Below are 21,173 nucleotides of genomic sequence, written 5' to 3' on the forward strand. Positions count from 1 at the left end.
GAAAACATTTTTAGTGATGCACGCAGGTGTTACTGATAACATTGCTAAGGATGCTCTCAGCTGTTGCTGAAAACATTTTTAGTGATGCACGCAGGTGTTACTGATAACATTGCTAAGGATGCTCTCAGCTGTTGCTGAAAACATTTTTAGTGATGCACGCAGGTGTTACTGATAACATTGCTAAGGATGCTCTCAGCTGTTGCTGAAAACATTTTTAGTGATGCACGCAGGTGTTACTGATAACATTGCTAAGGATGCTCTCAGCTGTTGCTGAAAACATTTTTAGTGATGCACGCAGGTGTTACTGATAACATTGCTAAGGATGCTCTCAGCTGTTGCTGAAAACATTTTTAATGATGCACGCAGGTGTTACTGATAACATTGCTAAGGATGCTCTCAGCTGTTGCTGAAAACATTTTTAGTGATGCACGCAGGTGTTACTGTAAACATTGCTAAGGATGCTCTCAGCTGTTGCTGAAAACATTTTTAGTGATGCACGCAGGTGTTACTCATAACATTGCTAAGGATGCTCTCAGCTGTTGCTGAAAACATTTTTAGTGATGCACGCAGGTGTTACTCATAACATTGCTAAGGATTCTTTCAGCTGTTGCTGAAAACATTTTTAATGATGCACGCAGGTGTTACTGTAAACATTGCTAAGGATGCTCTCAGCTGTTGCTGAAAACATTTTTAGTGATGCACGCAGGTGTTACTGATAACATTGCTAAGGATTCTTTCAGCTGTTGCTGAAAACATTTTTAGGGATGCACGCAGGTGTTACTGACAACATTGCTAAGGTTGATCTTAGATGGTGCTGACAACATTGCTAAGGATGCTCTCAGCTGTTAGTGACAACATTGCTAAGGATGCTCTCAGCTGTTGCTGATGACATTTTAAGGGATGCACGCAGTGTTACTGACAACATTTCTAAGGATATTCTCAGCTTTATTGGAAAACATTGCTAAGGATTCTCTCAGCTGTTACTGAAAACATTGCTAAGGATGCTCTTAGCTGTTACTGATAACATTTTTAGTGATGCAGGCAGGTGTTACTGACAACATTGCTAAGCTTAATCTTGCTGGTGCTGACAACATTGTCAAGGATGCTCTCAGCTGTTCCGGAAAATATTGTTAAGGATGCTCTCAGGTGTTAATGACAGCATTGTTATAGATAATTTCAGTTGTTATTGACAACACTGTTAAGGATGGTGTCCGCTGTTCCTGACAACATTTCTAAGTATGCTCTCAGCTGTTACTAATAAAACTCTCAGCTGTTACTGATAACATTGTTAAGGATTCTCTCAGGTGTTACTGACAACATTGATAAGGATGCTCTCAGCTGTTGCTGGCAACATTGATAAGGATGCTCTCAGCGGTTGCTGACAACATTGCTAAGGATGCTCTCACCTGTTACAAACAATATGGGTAATGATGCCGTCAGCTGTTACTGACAATATCATTAAAGATGATAAGGTGATCTTAAACAGTCCTGTTTGGTTTGCCCCATCCTCAAGAGGAAACTTAGGGTATGATAGCTGTCCTTGGCATCAACAAGGGTCACATTGTCATCCCATTACTCTCGGCAAACATCTTTACCATAGAGGGACATAAAGGCTGTAGCTGTAGTCTTTTCACTTTTGTTCCTGATTGTCTGAGCACAGAGCTGCTCTTGTCTCCTTATCACTTGCCCAACTATGATGGCCCGACCAACAGAAAGTCCAAGCATTGACTTGGCGTGACACCATAGGTTTGCAGGTGATTGGTAAAGCTCTGGGGTATTCTTCGATCTAGAAGTGTTCAAAGTCTTCTCCAGTCCTCTGGTGCATTTCAATCACACATATGCCGGAGTCAGTCCGGCATTCAAGAGCTCCATCAATCAGCTTTGAAACATCATCATCTTTTTCTTTTGTCTCCATGCTGCCTTTGAGGGAACACTCTACAAGGTTAGAGTCACTTTAGGCCTCAACAGGAGGCTTAAGGTTCTAAGACAGCATTAGACGAAGATGCCCACACGTCATTCAGCTCAGGCATGTACTCCGAGAGGCTGGCACCCTTTCAGGATCATGTAGGCCTGCGTTACGGTCAGGTTACATGGATTGGTAAAATCCTCCAGTCTCTAGAGGAGGATTCCTCAGTCATCTCGTGGCAAACAATGATTTGCACATGATACGAATTGGAGATCTGACACCTCTTAGTTTTGCCACAAGCATAGACTAAGCCGGGGATGCTCCTGCAGTCTCAGATATCAGTAGAGAGCCATCTCTTGGGTTGTCTATTCAGCTTGCGAATGGGCTAGGGCTTTCCCAGTAAGGAGAGGCAAGTTCACAGTCGGCCAATGAAATGTTTTGTTCAGACATGGACCACATGCGACGAAGTTTCTGTCCACAGCCAGTGAGGGAAGCCTATCCCTGGCCAAGGGAACCTAGATTTCAATACTTAAAAGGCAACATAAGCAATTGTGCTTCCACACTAGTCGCAGTGAAGTTAGAGTTTTTTGCCTGGAGAAGAGGAACCATCGCCCAAAGATACTTCCTGTTAGAAGACCACGGAAACGTTTTTTGGGTTCTGTTTGGCACTGAGGTGCTACCTAAACCGTACTAGGCTGTCCAGGCCCAACCTGCTAAATTATTTCATCAGAACAAGAAGAATGAAGGTGATTTTTAAACGCACCATTTTGTTTTGGGTTAGAGAAGCAATCTCCTGTTCCTTGTAATCTTACTTGGTTGAAAGACCTAGAGTGAAAGCTCATGATGTTAGAGGCACTGCTGTCTCACCCTTCAAGATTAACTTTGTGGTGCAGGTTCTTAGAGCAGGGGACTGGAAATGACAGATCACCTTCACTGCCACTTTACCTGTTGGTTGTGACTCGCAGGTCCATGGATACCTTCTCCTTTGGACCTGTAGTTGCTGTGTAGCAGATGGTTTAACTACCTTTGAACCCTAACAGGACCAGTATCAAAGGCTAAGGTTAACAGTAAGTCTGGAATGAAAGGGGAGAGTGACTGGCCTTCTTTCCCTTTTCTTCCCCCCCCCCCCCCTTGCAGTACAGCCTCTGTAACCTCGCCAGCTAGAGTTGATGATAAGGAAGCTAATTTTGCTTTCAGCATCTGAAAGTGTTTAATTTTTTAGCCTTTTTCCCCACATTCCTTTACAAGGTGGAATGTTTTGTGACCAAGCAAACCGTCTACTTTTGAATGGACCATGGCTTCGTCCTCGACTTCAAGCTTGGATTGCAACACAGTGTCCCCCTGCTGTAACTCAACAGTATCCTTGGTTGCTTGGGATATGATTCCAAATGTTCCTTTGGATCACGAGGTGTAAGAGCTCAGACTTATGCATTGGCCTAATGCTAAGTCTGTTTGGCCCATGGGTTAGTTTCCCTGCCAGTTGGAATGGGGACTTCCTCCTGTCTAAAGATGAGACTTCTATAAGTAAAGAATAATGGTTTGTATATATGTTCAAATAATAGATTTTTAAAAGAATTTGTATTTTCTGTTCCCTTTTATTTAGTATTTACTTTTTTTCCAGTTAAATTGGGTATGCAATGATGATTGGAAGCCTGCCTTCAGCCAGTCACTCTTTTTCATCGGATCTTTCATAGGACTTCCAATCCTCGGCTGGGCAGCGGACAAGTGGGGTCGCCTCCCAGTCATTGTGGTGACGAACGTGGCTTGTGGACTTTTTGGCATCGCCTCCGCTTTTGCTCGTTCCTTTCTTGTTTTCACTATTCTTAGGTTCATTGTGGGTCTTACCTACGATACACACTATACTGTGGTTTATATTCTTGGTAAGTATTATCATTAAATCAATTTAAATATATTTATGTAAGTATATTTTGTTTCTATTATTGCCATTATTTTTTAAATGCAAAGGTTTTCAAGGCCCGATTTCTCATTTTTGGAAGGTTGGATAAGTGTGTGGCTGATGGTTTCAGTGCAGTCTTGCCACATGATTACAAAATTTATGAAATGAATGGCCCCTAGACCGGATATCATATACTGTAACCCGTATTCATAAATACAGTACAATCCTTTTAGGCTTTAGTCACGCCAACCAATATCTTTCATGAAACCTATTCAAACTTTTTTCATTGTTAATATATTATTGCTCAATTTATATATGTTTTTAATAATTCACTCCCCTTAATTGGTAGATATTAATTTGCTTACATATATTATTTATATTTCAGTGATGGAGTACGTGTCGTGTGAATACCGCACAGTGATGGGTAACGTCCCCATAATGCTGTTTCTTACGGCCGCCATGTGTGCCCTGCCTTGGATGGCCTACTTCCTGAGGAACTGGACTCTGTACGCCATTGCCATTCACGTCCCGCAAGTCTTCTGCCTCGTTTTCATCTGGTGAGTCAAGAAATTAGACCAAACCTTCAGTTTTGCTCCTTTCTTTCCCTCTTCTGTCTTGCTTTGGAATGTTTTCTACCCCGAGTCCTATATTATAGACGCCCTAGAGACTAGGTTTCATATATGCTTAGGTTTACTTTTAATGAATCTTCTTAATTACATGTTTAATTGGTTAAGTAGTTTCTTAGTGATGGAATTAACTGACCTGAAAATTGGGATTAGCCTGAATCCTCATAATATTAGCTATCTGGTTAGTCAGTAGATAATTAGACGTTGAAAGAGTTGTTCTCTCTTGTGTTATGAGACTGCCTTTCTCTGAAATAGTATCTACAAGCGAATTAAACATTTTCTGTAACATTTTATGAATCTCTTTAGTTGACGATAGTTTTCAATTTTCTTCATTCAGGATCCTGCCAGAGTCAGCCAGATGGTTAATATCACAAGGACGATTAGATGATACCTTGAAGATCATCAGAAAGGCTTCCCAGGTCAACAAGAAGGTCCTTTCACGAGAATTTATCGAGGAATTCAAGGTCAGAATTCTTTGCCCTTTAAATGTTCATAGGTCATCAAAGTTTTTTAGATTTATAGTGTTGAGGTCAAATTTTTTGTATTTGCATGGTCAAGATTATTAGAGGTTTTTAAATAGGTCAAAGTTTTTGTATTTGTAATGTCAAGGTCAGAGCTTTTTGTGTTTGCATGCTATGATCAAGGTAAGGGTTTTTTTTTTGGAATTGCAGTGTCAAGGTCAGAGTTTTTGTAGTTACAGTGTCGATTTCAGAGTTTTTTTATTTGCAGTGTCAAGGTCAGGGTATTTTTGTATTTGCATGATCAAGATTGGAGTATTTTGTAATTACAGTGTCGAGGTCAGTTTTTTGTTTTTGTAGTGTTGAGGTCAGTGCTTTTGTATTTTTAGTGTCAAGGTCAGTATTTTTATATTTGTAGTGTCAAGGTCAGTTTTTGTATTTGTAGTGTCAAGGTCAGTTTTTTGTATTTTTAGTGTCAAGGTCAGAGTGTTTTGTATTTGCATTGTTAAGGTCATATTTTTTTGTATTTCCGTGTCAAGGTCAGAGTTCTTTGTATCTGCATTGTCCAGGTCAGAGTTTTTTGTATTTGCAGTGTCAAGGATCAGAGTTTTTTTTTGTATTTGCAGTGTCAAGGTCACACCTTTTTCTATTTGCAGTGTCAAGGTCAGTTTTTTGTATTTGCTGTGTCAAGGTCAGAGTTTTTTGTATTTGCAGTGAAAAGGTCAGTTTTTATAATTGGCATGCTTTGGTCAAGGTCAGAGGTTTTTTTTTTTGCATTTGTAGTGTCCAGGTCAGATTTTATTTTGTATTTGTAGTGTTGAGGTCAGAGTTTTTTTGTATTTGCAGTGTCAGGCCAGAGTTTCTTGGTTAAGAATAAGACAATAAGCTCTTGTGACATAAATGCTCAGTTCTAGTTTATTCTCTAATATTAAAAGTGAAATTAGGGAGAATTTTTATCTTTAATGGTGTTTTAGTTTTGTATGTACCCAATATACCTATATTAAATATTATTTGGGCACCTTTACCTTGCCTTAGATGACCGCGGAGGTAGCAAAAATAGGGGATTCAGCATTATGAAGCTCCATCTGTGGTGGATAATATGGGAGGCTGGTCTGTGCCACCCTAGCAGTACCAGCCGAACTCGGTTGAGTCCCTTGTCAGGCTGGGAGGAACATAGAGAGAAGACGTTCCCTTTTTTGTTTCATTTGTTTGATGTCGGGTACCCCCCAAAATTGGTGGAAGTGCCTTTGTACATGTATGTATGAATGATATGGCCCTAAAAACAAACTTGTTACTTCTGCATCGATCTCAGTACTTCAACTGAGATTCTGTAGAAATTGAATCCCGATGCTAATTATGGGAGATGAAATTAGACCTTAACCCTTTTACCCCCAAAGGACATACTGGTATGTTTCACAAAACTCATCCCTTTACCCCCATGGACGTACCGGTATGTCCTTGCAAAAAAATGTTATTCAAGATATTTTTTGCATATTTTTGATAATTTTTGAGAAACTTCAGGCATTTTCCAAGAGAATGAGACCAACCTGACCTCTCTATGTCAAAAATTAAGGCTGTTAGAGCAATTTAAAAAAATATACTGCAAAATGTGCTTGAAAAAAAATAACCCCATGGGGGTTAAGGGTTGGAAATTTCCAAATAGCCTTGGGGTAAAAGGGTTAAGTAGGTCTGGGACATTGGATCATCTTCAGCTATGTCTTTTTGCTGACAATGTTTCCATCAATACATGTAGCTCATTTATAATTGTAAGTTTGAGCCTTGATAGAGAAGTTACTTTTGAACATTTCTACTGATTTTACTTCATGTTAATATGATTTTTTTTTCCCCGTAGGAATATGTGAAGGAGCAGTCATCCCAGCAACAGAGTAATGCTGGCGTGCTTGACCTGTTGAAAACACCTAATCTGAGAATACGTTTCATTTTGCTGAGTATCATGTGGTGAGATACAATTCCTTCTGATCCTTCATATGAGTTGTGACTACGTTAGTTGGTTTTAGATAATTTCAGGATACATACCACATGCACACATATATAGGCCTATATTTATATATTGACGATCTATCAGTGAAACATGCATTGAAAATATTTGTCACTAAACTGAAGGAAGGATCAGAAAAATTAATTTTGGATGTGCTTTAATATTGTCATACCTCTTCAGGTATAACAATGCAAAATGCTATTCCAAAATTTAGTTTTTCTGATCCTTCCTACAGCTTAGTAACACACACACACACACACACACACACATATATATATATATATATATATATATATATATATATATATATATATATATATATATATATATATATATTATCTGTATGTGTATAAATCATATGGGGCTTTGCAACTTCACCCCTAAATGATTGCTGAGAAACTGGAAAACCACCCTCACCCAAGTAGGAGTTACAGGTAATATGCCATTTACCTTAGCAGTGGGTGGCTCTTGGGATAGGATAATAGGGGATAATACCTGCCACATTCACGTTTAAAAACTTAATTATGCATGAACGTATAGTGCAGCAGGAAACCTCCACAATTCTAGCAGTCGTTTCATAAAACTTCACAAAAGACTCGTGGGCTGTTTGACGAACTCAGAACACACTGTGCTCATTTCTTTTTAACGTGGATTCTTGGCAATTATTCCCGAAATCAAGTCTCTTTTTATAGTTTGTGTATGAATTATCTTTTTTAATACTGTTACTGTAATTAAGATATTTTAATTGTTCATTATTTCTCATACAGTTATCTATTTCCTTATTTCATTTCCTCATTGGGCTATTTTTCCTTGTTGGAGCTCTTGGGCTCATCTGCTTTTTCAATGAGTTTTGCAGCTTAGATAGTAATAGTAATAATAATAATAATACTAATAATAATAATGATAACACAGAGAATACTTCAGGAATAACGAATCAACGTCTTGGTCGTGTAACTACTTAATTAACAACCAAACATGAAAAACTAGAATTTCCATACCAGACAATATAGATATTTACAAAAGTCCTTGGAGCATGTGATGCTTTTATTACAACCTCCAATGCTATACAGAAACCAATTAACTGTGATCAGGAAGTTAGTGTGATTGGCCTGAAAAAAAAACTGTCTAACCAACTATGGTACTTAACATTGGTAAAGGTGAAGTAGCAGCGTCAGTCATGTTGAATTAATGACTTGCAAAAACACCGAGCACAAAAAATTACGACTTTGCGGGCAATTCCAAAACAGAAGGATGACCTAGAGGGCGCGCGTGGTAGGTGTCGGTTGGGGTAGTCCAACTGTGTTCTCTAGGGCCTGTCACGGCCCTTCCCTTTGATGAAGGGATTATCTAAATGGAAGACAGCCTGTGAATAGTGGTTTTCTCACGCCCCTGTTGTATACACGACACCCACAAGGTGATCGCGCGAGGGTAGTAACCTCTGCATTCCATGCTTTTATCTTTCTCAAGTATATTTGGAAGATTTATATTAGAAAAGTGTAAAGAAGGATTTCTTTCACTGGGCGTTACAGGTCTCTTCCCAGAAATAGATTTTTCCTTCGTCAAAATCCCTTTAGTACTGTACTGCCTTTGTCTGTGTGTTAATCATGATGCCCTTGATTTCAAACTGAAACAGTTAGGAGAAGGTTGGTCTCTTCTTAGCAGTTGACTTGAGTTTTTAATGAGCAAAGAGTAGTTGTTGATGGACACTTAAAGTGTATATAGGAATGTGATCAATGGTATTCGTCAGGGTAGTATGCTCATCCCATTACCTTCCATACTATACTGTATATGCATGATATGTGGTTTGGCCTAGAAAACAAATTTGTTGCATATGCAGATGATGCTATTCTCTCTTGATGCTACTCTCTCTGCATTAATTCCATTTCCTGAATGTAGATCTGGCATTGCTGAGTCCCTTAATAGAGATCTAACTAAGCTCACTGCAAAGTACAAATTATGGAGGATGAATTTGAACCGCAACAAAGATTCAAAGGATTAATAATAAACAAGCCAAGGAGGGTGTTTCCTTATCATCCAGCTCTTTTGATTGATGAAGTGTTTTTAACTTGATAAAACTCCTTCAAAATTTTAGCCGGGATTCATGATTGTAAACTTACTATTGAGAAACAGTTTCAATCTGATTTCCGTTGAGTTATACAAGTTTGCCAGTCTGTTCTCTTTTCAGTTACACAAGTTTGCCAGTCTGTTCTCTTTTCAGTTACACAAGTTTGCCAGTCTGTTCTCTTTTCAGTTACACAAGTTTGCCAGTCTGTTCTCTTTTCAGTTACACAAGTTTGCCAGTCTGTTCTCTTTTCAGTTACACAAGTTTGCCAGTCTGTTCTCTTTTCAGTTACACAAGTTTGCCAGTCTGTTCTCTTTTCAGTTACACAAAAAGTTGGCATATTGAGAAAGTTAAGATTTTTGGCAAGCAATCTATCCAAAGGAAGTTTTTTTTTCATTTTTCCATTCTTTCATTATGCCTTGTTCCAATTATTTTTCTCTGGTCTTATTCTACTGAATCTCATCTTTATTCGTTGGACAAAAACCTGTCTATTAAATTCCTTATTCTTGATCTTGATCTTGATCTGGTACTATCGTTCAGTTAGTTCTTTGTGCATGTTTACAAATCAATTAACGACTTATCGGGCAAGTCCAAAACAGAAGGATATCCTGGAGGGCGCGAGTAGAAGGTGTCGGTGGGGTAGTCCAACTGTGTTCTCTAGGGCCTGTCACGGCCCTCCCCTTTGATGAAGGGATTATCTAAATGGAAGACAGCCTGTGAATAGTGGTTTTCACACGCCCCTGTTGTATACACGACACCCACGAGGTGCTCGCGCGAGGGTAGTAACCTCTGCATTCCATGCTTTTATCTTTCTCTGGTATATTTGGAAGATTTATATCAGAAAAGTGTAAAGAAGGACCCTTTTCACCGGGCGTCACAGGTCTCTCCCCAGAAATAGATTTTTCCTTCGTCAAAATCCCTTTTTTCTCTGGTCTTATTCTACTGAATCTCATCCTAATTCGTTGGACAAAAACTTGTCTATTAAATTCCTTATTCTTGCTGTGGATATTAGTTTCTGGTACTATCGTTCAGTTAGTTCTTTGTCCATGTTATACAAGATTTTTTGTAACTCCGACTGCTTTACAATCGAATCTTCCAAGTACGTAGTATTAGGCATGCAGTTAATGCTAATAATCTTGCCTTCTCTGTCATAAGGCTCAATACTAAATAGTACTCCAGAAGTTTTATTCAAGTTGTGACCAGATTGTAGAATTATCATCCTAATTTGATAGTTGAAATGGTGGAACTTCACACCGTCAAACTTGTAATGTCTAATTTCATATTTTGCATATGACTTATTCATATAATTTTGTTATGATCTTAATATAGATTTATAATTTTTTATTATTATTTATATATACGAATATAGGTTATTTATTACTTCTCTATTTTCAGCATCCTTGTTGAAGTCCGTTATGGCTTTACATATATCTGTCACTTTTAAATTTTCCATATTCCATTTCAGATAGGTTCATACCTTTGCTTTGCCTGTTTTGATAGCCCTTTATCTCTCTTCTTTCCCTCGATGTGACCAAGCCACATTAACCCTTTTATCCCCAGGCTATTTGGAAATTTCCAACCCTTAACCCCCAGGGGGTTATTTTTTTCCCAGCACATTTTGCAGTATATTTTTTTTTTAAATTGCTCTAACAGCCTTAATTTTTGTCATAGAGAGGTCAGGTTGGTCTCATTCTCTTGGAAAATGCCTGAATTTTCTCAAAAAAATATCAAAAATATGAAAAAAAATAATTTTTATAGCATTTTTTTGCAAGGACGTACCGGTACGTCCATGGGGGTAAAGGGATGGCTTTTGTGAAACGTACCAGTACGTCCTTTGGGGGTAAAAGGGTTAACAAACCTTGTCTATTTTTCTCCAATTCATTCTTGTTGTTGATTATTTTGTGTAATGCCATTCCAATTTTTAGTGAGTGGCCAAACCAGTGTAACAAATCTAGACAATTTTTACCCATTCAGTTATGCTACATCAGTGTATTTCTGATTTCATTTTCTCAGCAAAGATTTAGATTTTTCATCACGTTTCGCTCCTTCAGTACATCACACCTCACATATAAAGAACAGTCAAGTTTTGTGAAGCAGGTTTCAACCCTTCCCACATCAATACTACGCAGTACTCCAGAAGTTTTATTCCAGCTGTTACCACGTTGTGGAATGATCTTCCTAATCGGGTAGTTGAATCAGTAGAACTTCAAAAGTTCAAAGTTGGAGCAAATGCTTTTTTGTTGACCAGGCGGACATGAGTCTTTTTATAGTTTATATATATGACATAATTGTTTTTGACGTTGTTAATAGTTTATATAGGACATCTGTTTTGACGTTGTTGCCTTTTTTAGAAGGATTTATTGTTAATTTGTTCTCTTCATTTATTTATTTCCTTTCGTCACTGGGCTATTTTTCCCTATTGGGGCCCTTGGGCTTATAGCACCTTGCTTTTCCAACTAGGGTTGTAGCTTGGATAGTAATAATAATAATAATAATATATAAAGTAAGACTCATTCTTTCCAACAACTTAAGTGAAACACCTCCCCCCCCTTCCCCCTACAGGATGACAATCATCCTAGCTTATGACGGCCATATGCGAAACACGGAAAACATAGGCCTGAATGTCTTCGTCTCCTTCACTGTGCTGGGAGCCGTGGAACTTCCCGCCGATTTTCTGACGATCATAGCTATAGAATGGGTTGGGAGAAGACACACCACTGTTTGGACATTGATTCTGAGTGGTGTATGTTGCCTTATAATTTCTACTATCCCAGAAGGTTAGGTTATATCTTTAAATATCTATCATTACTATTATGTTTTATTGTTTTGATTTAGAAGCCAAATAGATCTTGTACTAGGGATGAAACAGTGAGGAAAAGTAAATGAAATAAGTATTTACCAAGTAAATAAAATTGAATGAGCAATACAGCAGTTAAGATAGTCAGAAAAAATGTGGTAGATTAACAAAGCTCTAAACTTAATTGGGTTTCTCTTTTACAGCTAAAACAACGGTCATATTTGGCTTAGCCATTGCTGGGCGATTCCTCATCACGATGTCAATCAACGTCGGTCAGCAATATGTTGTGGAAGTTCTGCCGACAGTCGCCAGGAGTTCAGGAGCTGGTGCCATCCACACCCTGGGCAGTGCCGTCTCCTTCCTATCACCTTATATTGTCTATTTGGTCAGTTAAGTTTGTATGCTGAAAGACATGTTTACCTTTTCCCTCATTTTCTCTCATTGTTTGAGAATACTATGCTCTATTTTGAGCTGATTAATTAAGAGTCATGACTTTTTCTACAGAAGGTTAGAAATGACAGAAATGCTTCTTCCTTTAGACTACCTATGGAGGGACTAAAATATTAGATGTTCATGATACCTTGCATAAGAATATTGGATTCACAATAACACACTGGAGATTAACCTACTGTCTTTTATTTCAGTCTAAGTTTGGGCACTTCCTTCCCTACTTGATTATGGGCATTGTGACTGTCATAGGGGGGAGCTTTTGTGCCCTTTTGCCCGAGACCATGAATGAAAAACTACCAGATTCACTACAGGACGGAGAGACTTATTTCGAAGGCCAGGCATGCTGTTACAATCCCTGTTCTGCTAGGTAAGCTCAGTTCTGTTGATGGTGTTTTCTAGTATCAATCCATGACTCTTAACGTTCTTTAACATCTGTTTGTGGAAAATTATGCTCAGTTATGAATGTGAGGACAGAATTAATATTTCATATAATACTCAATTTGGGAGCATGGATCTCCAAAATGCCTAACATCTTCAAAGCACAAAATAACACAGAGCTACCTAAAACACGTCCAAACGTTCACGGGTGCTAACAAGGAATGATGGGAGAAGGTTAGGTAGTGGTGGTGGTGGTGGGGGGGGGGGGGGGGGCGCAGTAGCTGTAGTGAACGACACCTCTTAGTAACGGGATTTTGAGGAGGGAGAAGTCTAATTTGAGAGGGATATCTGGTAGTAGTATCACTCGCCCCAGTTTTAATATCGACATCCTTTAGGGGTGAGCGAGCTGGATATATTCCTAGCATTCCATGCAACTTTTTTCTCTGGTATATTTAGCAGTATTTATACCTTTGAAATGGTGCTTTAAGGAGCATTTCACGGGGCGACAGGTTCCTCGCCCAGAAATAGATTTTTCCTTCATCAAAATCCCTTTTATAGTATACCTGTATCATTATAGTAAAATATTATGCTGTGTTAGTGAAGCTTTATCAATAGCACCTAACAATTAATTTAATCAAAGGTTGTACTTACATGAAATCGTAGTAATTTTTCTTAATTATTACATCACTTTAGATACAAAAATTCTTCAGTACCATTCAGCCCTTTTATGCTCTATGTGAAAGATTTCGTATAAAACTTGTTCTTGCCTCAGCCAATGCTAAGTTAGGTGAATTCTTGAATACCAGATAAAGTTTTTTTTTTTTAATTTTGGATTTATGTGGCTATATGCTAGCACAAATTCGTACTTTTAGGCTTACCTGTAAGTATGGTTCAGTGTTTATGGAAGTAGGAAGGCTGGTGTGGACCTCCTGAATGTCAAATCGGTGGAACAGAGGCAGAGCCTCTTCTAACCAGTCCTGAAACTTGGTGACTTTGAGTGTGTGTCAGTTGCATTCTAGATTATGGTTAATTTCAATAATTTTATTCATGAGTATAAATTCTATTCCCTAATTCTCTTCAACATTTGTGTATCATTTTCTGAAACCAAAATTTAACTTTGGAAAGCAATAATGGAAGGATATGTGGTGGCCTCATGGTAGCGTTCTTGCCTGGTGATTGCCAGACGTGTTCGAGTCCCACTCAAACTCATTAAGTTCCTCTGGTCTCTGCAACCTCACCATCCTTGTGAGCTAAGGAGGGGGGTTTGGGGTTGCTGAGTCATCAGCAGCCATTGCCTGGCCCTACTTGGTCCTAGCTTTGATGAAGAGGGGGCTTGGGAGCTGATCATATGTATTATGGTCAATCTCTAGGGTATTGTCCTACTTGATAGGGAAATGTCACTGTCCCTTGCCTCTGCCATTCATGAGCAGCCTTTAAACCTTTAAACTGTTTTGAGCACGTTTGTAAAATGTGATCAAACAAATTTTCTTTAGTTAAGCAACCACTATTAAACTTGTAACTGCATTTACTGGATTTAATTTTTTTTTTAAATGAATAATGATGAGAGCAACTTTTTTTTGAAAACACAGAAAAATAGAACATTTGTCTAATATATGTTAAAGACCATAAAGGATTTTTCATCTGATTTATTTTGACTTGCAAAAAATAGTAACATTGCTAACAAGTGTGCCTTACAAAAAATAGTAACACTGGTAACAAATGTGCCTTATCTCCAATCCCACTTGGCATGTAAAGATTAAGAGAACTTTTTTCTCGTTGCTGTGCAGCTGATTTTTGTATCGTGAACTTTAGTATGATATCCTGATAGCCCGTGTAGATGGTTGTACACAATTTCAGGTATCTTTTTGCACTGTGCCACAGAACCATCGACTACGTAGCCAATATTCCATCGCTATTTCCGAGGATAGATGTGAGAGAGGCAAGAGAGCGTGCTAGGAAAAGGAATGAATGGCAAGCGATTGTGACGCAGTTCCGGTAGGCCCTGCTGCTTCCTCCGATGCCTTAGATGACCGCGGAGGTAGCAGCAGTAGGGGATTCAGCATTATGAAGCTTCATCTGTGGTGGATAAAGGGGGAGGGTGGGCTGTGGCACCCTAGCAGTACCAGCTGAACTCGGTTGAGTCCCTTGTTAGGCTGGGAGGAACATAGAGAGTAGAAGTCTCCTTTTTTGTTTTTGTTTCATTGGTTGATGTCGGCTACCCCCCAAATTTGGGGGAAGTGCCTTGGTATATGTATGTATGTATGTATTTCCGAGTAAATTTAAAGTCACTTGAGTGCCATGAAAGCGTCACTTGCGTGACGTTAATTTTGCTATTCATGTTTGCAATATTGTGCAGAGATTGATGGCATGATACTAAACAAGTACTGTACTGAAAAAAAGTGTTCATTTGGTGATATTTTAGTCATGGGGCATAATCAGAAGTAATAGAGTAGTTTCCCCTGATGCTAACAGTGAGCATGTGATCTTCTAGAATGCACGGGGTGGGAGTTGTTAGGATAGGATTGGGCTTTTGGCCTTACACTACCTCCTGGCTAGTACAGTGGTAACGTGTTTGCCTCGCATTCGCGTGGCAAGAGATCGATCCCCGCCCAGGGCCGTGAGTTTAAGCTGTTTACTGGGGAGGCTACTGCTGTGGTAGGGCACCACAGTGGGGGGTTGGGCTTGCCCGGTTGACGTTCTGGTGAGCATCTATTCTGATGGAACTGGAACTGAAACCAGACACCTTTTAACCTTTAACATTATGCTACTCTCTCTTATCTTCCAATTACATAATCCCGTTTTCTTTATCAAAACAAATTTTTTTTTTCTTTATCTAATCCTGAATTCTTTACTTTTACTTCGTTTCAGTATATTGATAGTGAAATTGAAAGTCGCAGATAAAGCTTTCTTGATAATTACTATATTAATATTTTTACATATCGTCACCCTCCTAAACTAACTGCCTAAATCATTTTCTCCACTTGTTGGGAAATCAAAATAAAACCTTCTCATTTCCTAATTCTTTATATCATTGTCTTGAGTTTCAATTCACAAATTCTTAATAGAAGAATTTGTGAATTAGAATTTGTTATTTGAAGTTCAACACAATGATATAGGGAATTAGGAAATGAGAAGGTTGTTTTTATTTCCCAACAAGTGGAGAAAATGACTTAGGCAGTTAGTTTATGAGGGTGACGATATAAAGAAAATGGCAGCCCTCTCATGTGTACTGCATGTTTTCTTACAGCATAGAAGTAATCTTGTTTCGTTTTATCCGTACTGGTATTTTAAAATACATTATAAACTTAAAATATTCAATATCCTTTGGATCTTATTTCTGTAATTTCACATCCAAATTTAAAGATCTCAAGTTAGTATTACAAGTTGATCTCAGGCTCAATGACCAAAGAAATGCTAGTGCATTAATTTTGTTTCTCTGCATTGTTGTGTACAGCATGCTGTATATATATATATATATATATATATATATATATATATATATATATATATATATATATATATATACAGTATATATATATATATATATATATATATATATATATATATATATATATATATATATATATATATATATATATACTGTGTGTGTATATATATATATATATATATATATATATATATATATATATATATATATATATATATATATATATATATACTGTGTATACATATATATATATATATATATATATATATATATATATATATATATATATATATATATATATATATATATATGTATGTATATATATATATATATATATATATATATATATATATATATATATATATATATATATATATATATATATATATATATGATAAAGCTTTGCACATTTAGACGTGTTTTTCATATTCAAATAAGCCATATATTTTTTATACATTAATGTCTGGATTCTCTTAACGACCTCGGGATCAGAGCCCCAAGCGAAATCACACAAAGACAAGAGCTTGTGATTGGCTGGAAATCGAACCCTGGTCCGGCACTGTCTATACAAGCTTGCCGGACCAGGGTTCGATTCCCGGCCGGTCACATGCTCTTGTCTTTGTGTGATTTCGCCTGGGGCTCTGATCCCGAGGTCGTTAAGAGAATCCAGACATTAATGTATCAAAAATATATGGCTTATTTGAATATATATATATATCTATATATATATATATATATATATATATATATATATATATATATATATATATATATATATATATACATATATATATATGTATATATATATATATATATATATATATATGTATATATATATATATATATATATATATATATATATATATATATATATATATACAGTATGCTGAATATATACAGTATGCATATAGGTAGTATTTATAAAATTCCAATCAAAGAGAAGTTTCCTTTTAGATGGTATAATTGTGATAATAGCTTCCTAAGACCTGAATGAAATCAAATGAGATTGAGAGAATTTACTTACTCCCACAGAGATTACGAGGAGGGATATAAGTAAGTAGTGCTCGTTTTATTTTTTTGTTAGGGAGGTTGGTCAATGAATTCCAGTAATCATCAGCACTTTTTCTATGAATGAACGTATTTATATTTCATTACTGAATAATTGACATATTTAAATATTTCATAGTTTTGATGTATTTATAAAACTATATTTCCAGATGTGAATGAGTTCATTCTTATTTCTTTACTGATACATTTCCTTGTATTTATTCTACCTTTAATAATCTCTCACTAACCACTAGACAAACTTTATATGAATATCTACTTGAATATATGTGAATATCTGAGTATAGATTATGAAGATATAATAGAGATCCTTGGGAAATTCAGTATTAAATTCTACATTTGCCAATAGCCATATATAAGAGGAAATCATACTCTGTCTTTTTTGTTTTGTGAACATAGGTTATGCTATAGAATTGCTTTATTCTCCATTAGGCTTTTTATTAGAAATATTTAACTGAATTGAATAAATTCTTGTACCTCTTAAGGGTAAACCACAAAGAAATAATTTAGCCATTAGAAATATTCATTATGAAATTCTGCTAAATTCAAATACATTCATATATCTTCTGAAGCACTGTCAGCTGCATCACCATATTGAATACTCAACTTCCTCTTCAGAGGACACACCATAAGGAAAGTACTGTACTGTACTTTAGTGTGTTATGAAGTTTCATATGTGGTGGATAACGGGGGAGGGTTGGCTGTGGCACCCTAGCAGTACCAGCCGAACTCGGTTGAGTCCCTCGTCAGGCTGGGAGGAGCGTAGAGAGGAAAGGTCCCCCTTTTTTTTAAATTTGTTTGATGTCGGCTACCCCCTAAATTGTGGGAAGTGCCGTGGTATATAGATAGATAGGCCATTAATCACATCGTACTGTACTTAAGTGCATTATGAAGTTTCAGCTGTGGTGGATAATGGGGGATGGTGGGCTCTGACACCCTAGCAGTACCAGCCGAACTCGGTTGAGTCCCTCGTCAGGCTGGGAGGAGCGTAGAGAGGAAAGGTCCCCTTTTTTTTCATTTGTTTGATGTTGGCTACCCCCTAAATTGCGGGAAGTGCCTTTGTATATGGATAGATAGACTGTTAATCACATCGTAGGGAAGGAATTCTGACTTACCTTCGCTTGCTCAGTTTCTAACTGGCTAAGTTGGCTTTGGATGGGATCGTTGTAACTCGATATATGTTCAAAGTCTCTTATCCTTGAGATTTTGAATACTCGTTTGATTGCTAGTGCTAGACGCATGAAACTTTAGTACCATGTTGCTTTTCTAAATAGTCATTCTGCCATTTCCCCCCCCCCCCCCACCCCACGTTCCAGACCTCTTCTACTCGGTTCAGTCACTGAAATGCTCATTCCTTGCTCCCTGGCTGCATTGCATTTTGTTCTTGTCTGGAATCTGTTCAATTTTGAATTATGTTTTAGCAGTCTATGATTTTATCTTTCTCATCATAAGAATTTTTATTGCAGTTATTCAGAGTATATTTTTAACTGTGCTTTAGGAATAATTACCTCCTATTAAGATTGATATTATTATGGTAATTTTATTATTATTATTATTATTATTATTGTTCATAGTAATAGTAGTATTATCATTAGTATTAATCTTTTCTTCCTATTATTATTAATAATATTATCACTATTATTATTATTATTATTATTATTATTATTATTATTATTATTATTCATAGTAATAGTAGTATTATCATTAGTATTAATCTTTTCTTCCTATTATTAATGATATTATCTCTATTATTATTATTATTATTGTTATTATTATTATTATTATTATTATTATTATTATTATTATTATTCATAGTAATAGTAGTATTATCATTAGTATTAATCTTTTCTTCCTATTATTATTAATATCACTATTACTATTATTTATTATTATAATTATTATTATTATTATTATTATCATTAATTTGATGGAAAAAGAAAAAATATAATTTTCATTTCCTTCATATCCTAACATCCTTAAAATTAAGATTATAATAATCCCACTTATTATTTGACCCGAACTTACCTATTCACTCAGTTGCTTCAGTGAGCTCATAACCAACTGCTGCTCACATCAGACCCCTCCTAGTCGCCACATAGCTACCATTGGACCTTCAGTAGGTTCTATACAGCAGCTTATCTATATTACTCGATATAACCATAATGGAAGATCTATGTATTTTCCATCTGCTCTTCTTTACGTTATATGGGATTCTGTCCTCTTCCGTGCGTGATACATGGTACTCTGTTCTCTTCTGTGTGTGGTGTATGATACTCTGCTTTATTCTGTGAGTAATACACGGTATTCTGTGCATAACATGATACATGGTATGCTGTTCTCTTCTGTGCATGGTACACAATATTTTGTTCTCTCCTGTGTGTGATATACAATTTCTGTTTTCTTCTGTGTGTGGTACATGGTGTTCTTTTCTCTTCTTTGCATGATACACAGTATTCTGACTTTTTTGTCCATGATACACACATTATGTTCTCTCGTATGTGTGATAGACGGCATTCTGTTCTCTACTGTGCGTGACACAGGGTATCTGTTTTCTACGCTGCGCGTGACACAGGATTTCTGCTTTCTCCTGAGGGTGATGCACAGTATTTTGTTCTCTCCTGTGCATGTTGCAAAGTATTTTCTCCTCTGCTCTGTGATATATGGTACTTTGTTCTCTTCTGTGCATGATACACAGTATTCTGTTATATACTATCCTCTCCTATGCATGATACATGGTATTCTGTTCTCTCCTGTGCGTGATACAGGATATTTTGTCTTCTGTGTGTGATACACAGCATCTGTTCTTCACAATATTCCGTTCTCTCCGATGCGTGATACATGGTATTACGTTCTCTCCTGTGTAATACACGGTATTCTGTTCTCTCTTGTGCATAACATACGGTATTCTGTTCTATTGTATACATTATTACAGTATTATTATTGCTAGCTAAACTACAATCCTAATTGAAAAATCAGGATACTATAATCCTAAGGGCTCCAGCCAGGATAATGAAACCAGCGAGGAAAGGAAATAAAGAAATGAATAAACTACAAGAGAAGTAATGAAAAATTAATCTAAAATATTTTAAGAACAGTAACAATGTTTAAATGGATCCTTCGTATATAAAGTATAGAGACTTGTGTCAGCTAGTTCAACATAAAAACATTTACTGGAATTTAGAACTTTTGAAGCTCACCTATTCAACTATCCGATTAGCAAGATAATTCCACAATTTAGTCATATCTGGAATAAATTTTCTAGAGTACTATGTAGTATTAAGCCTTATGATAGAGAAGGCATGACTATTAGAATTAACTGTATACCTAGTATTACGAGCAGGATGGTACTGTCTGAGAAGACCTCAATACAGAGGAGGGTCAGAGATATGAAAAATCTTATGCAACATGCATAAAGAACTACTGTACAGTAATTGAATGATGGTGCCAGAGATTAATATCAAAATCAGGAATAAGAAATTTAATAGACTGCAAGTTCTTTTCCAACAAATTAAGATGAGAATCAGCAGCTGAAGACCAGACAGAAGAACAGTACTCGAAACAAAACAAAATGAAAGATTTAAAACACTTCTTCAGAATAGAATAATCACCAAAAACTTTTCTGACTTTCTCAGTGAGCCACATTTTTGTGTAATTGAGGAAGAAACAGACCAGATGTGTTTCTCAAAAGTAAATTTGCTCAAGAATCACACCTAAAATTTTAAGAGTTGTAAATAGCTGAAGAAACATTATCAATGCTTAGATCTGAATGTTGAGGAGCCACTTTTTTAATTCACACAATCTCACTTTAAGTTTTATTAGGGTTCAACTTCATGCCCCATAATTTGCAACACGCACTGATTTTAGCTTGATCTCTTTTAGCATCCTGCTTTTCCAACTAGGGTTGTAGCTTAGCAAGTAATAGTAATATTATTAATAATAATAATAATAATAATAATAATAATAATAATAATAATAATAATAATAATAATAATGGATTCAGCAACCCCAGATTTATATTTAGGATATGAAATTGAAGCAAAGAGAGTAGCATCTTATGCATATGCAACGAGCTTGTTTTCTAGGCCAA

At 36.6% G+C, this 21,173-nt stretch overlaps 1 protein-coding gene across 2 annotated transcripts in view; it reads left to right on the forward strand.

Annotated features, from left to right (window-relative positions):
• Positions 1–21,173, forward strand: part of LOC137656060 (organic cation/carnitine transporter 2-like) — a 161,461-nt gene that overhangs the window by 70,711 nt on the left and 69,577 nt on the right. For both annotated transcript variants that reach the window (XM_068390236.1, XM_068390233.1), the window contains exons 5-11: positions 3,528–3,786; positions 4,189–4,360; positions 4,767–4,893; positions 6,740–6,846; positions 11,511–11,725; positions 11,949–12,130; positions 12,390–12,562. In XM_068390236.1, the coding sequence (XP_068246337.1) occupies positions 3,528–3,786; positions 4,189–4,360; positions 4,767–4,893; positions 6,740–6,846; positions 11,511–11,725; positions 11,949–12,130; positions 12,390–12,562 (1,235 nt within the window). The remainder of the gene's footprint in view (positions 1–3,527; positions 3,787–4,188; positions 4,361–4,766; positions 4,894–6,739; positions 6,847–11,510; positions 11,726–11,948; positions 12,131–12,389; positions 12,563–21,173) is intronic.

This window comes from Palaemon carinicauda, chromosome 17, assembly GCF_036898095.1.
Source record: "Palaemon carinicauda isolate YSFRI2023 chromosome 17, ASM3689809v2, whole genome shotgun sequence".
Taxonomy (NCBI): Eukaryota; Metazoa; Arthropoda; class Malacostraca; order Decapoda; family Palaemonidae; genus Palaemon; species Palaemon carinicauda.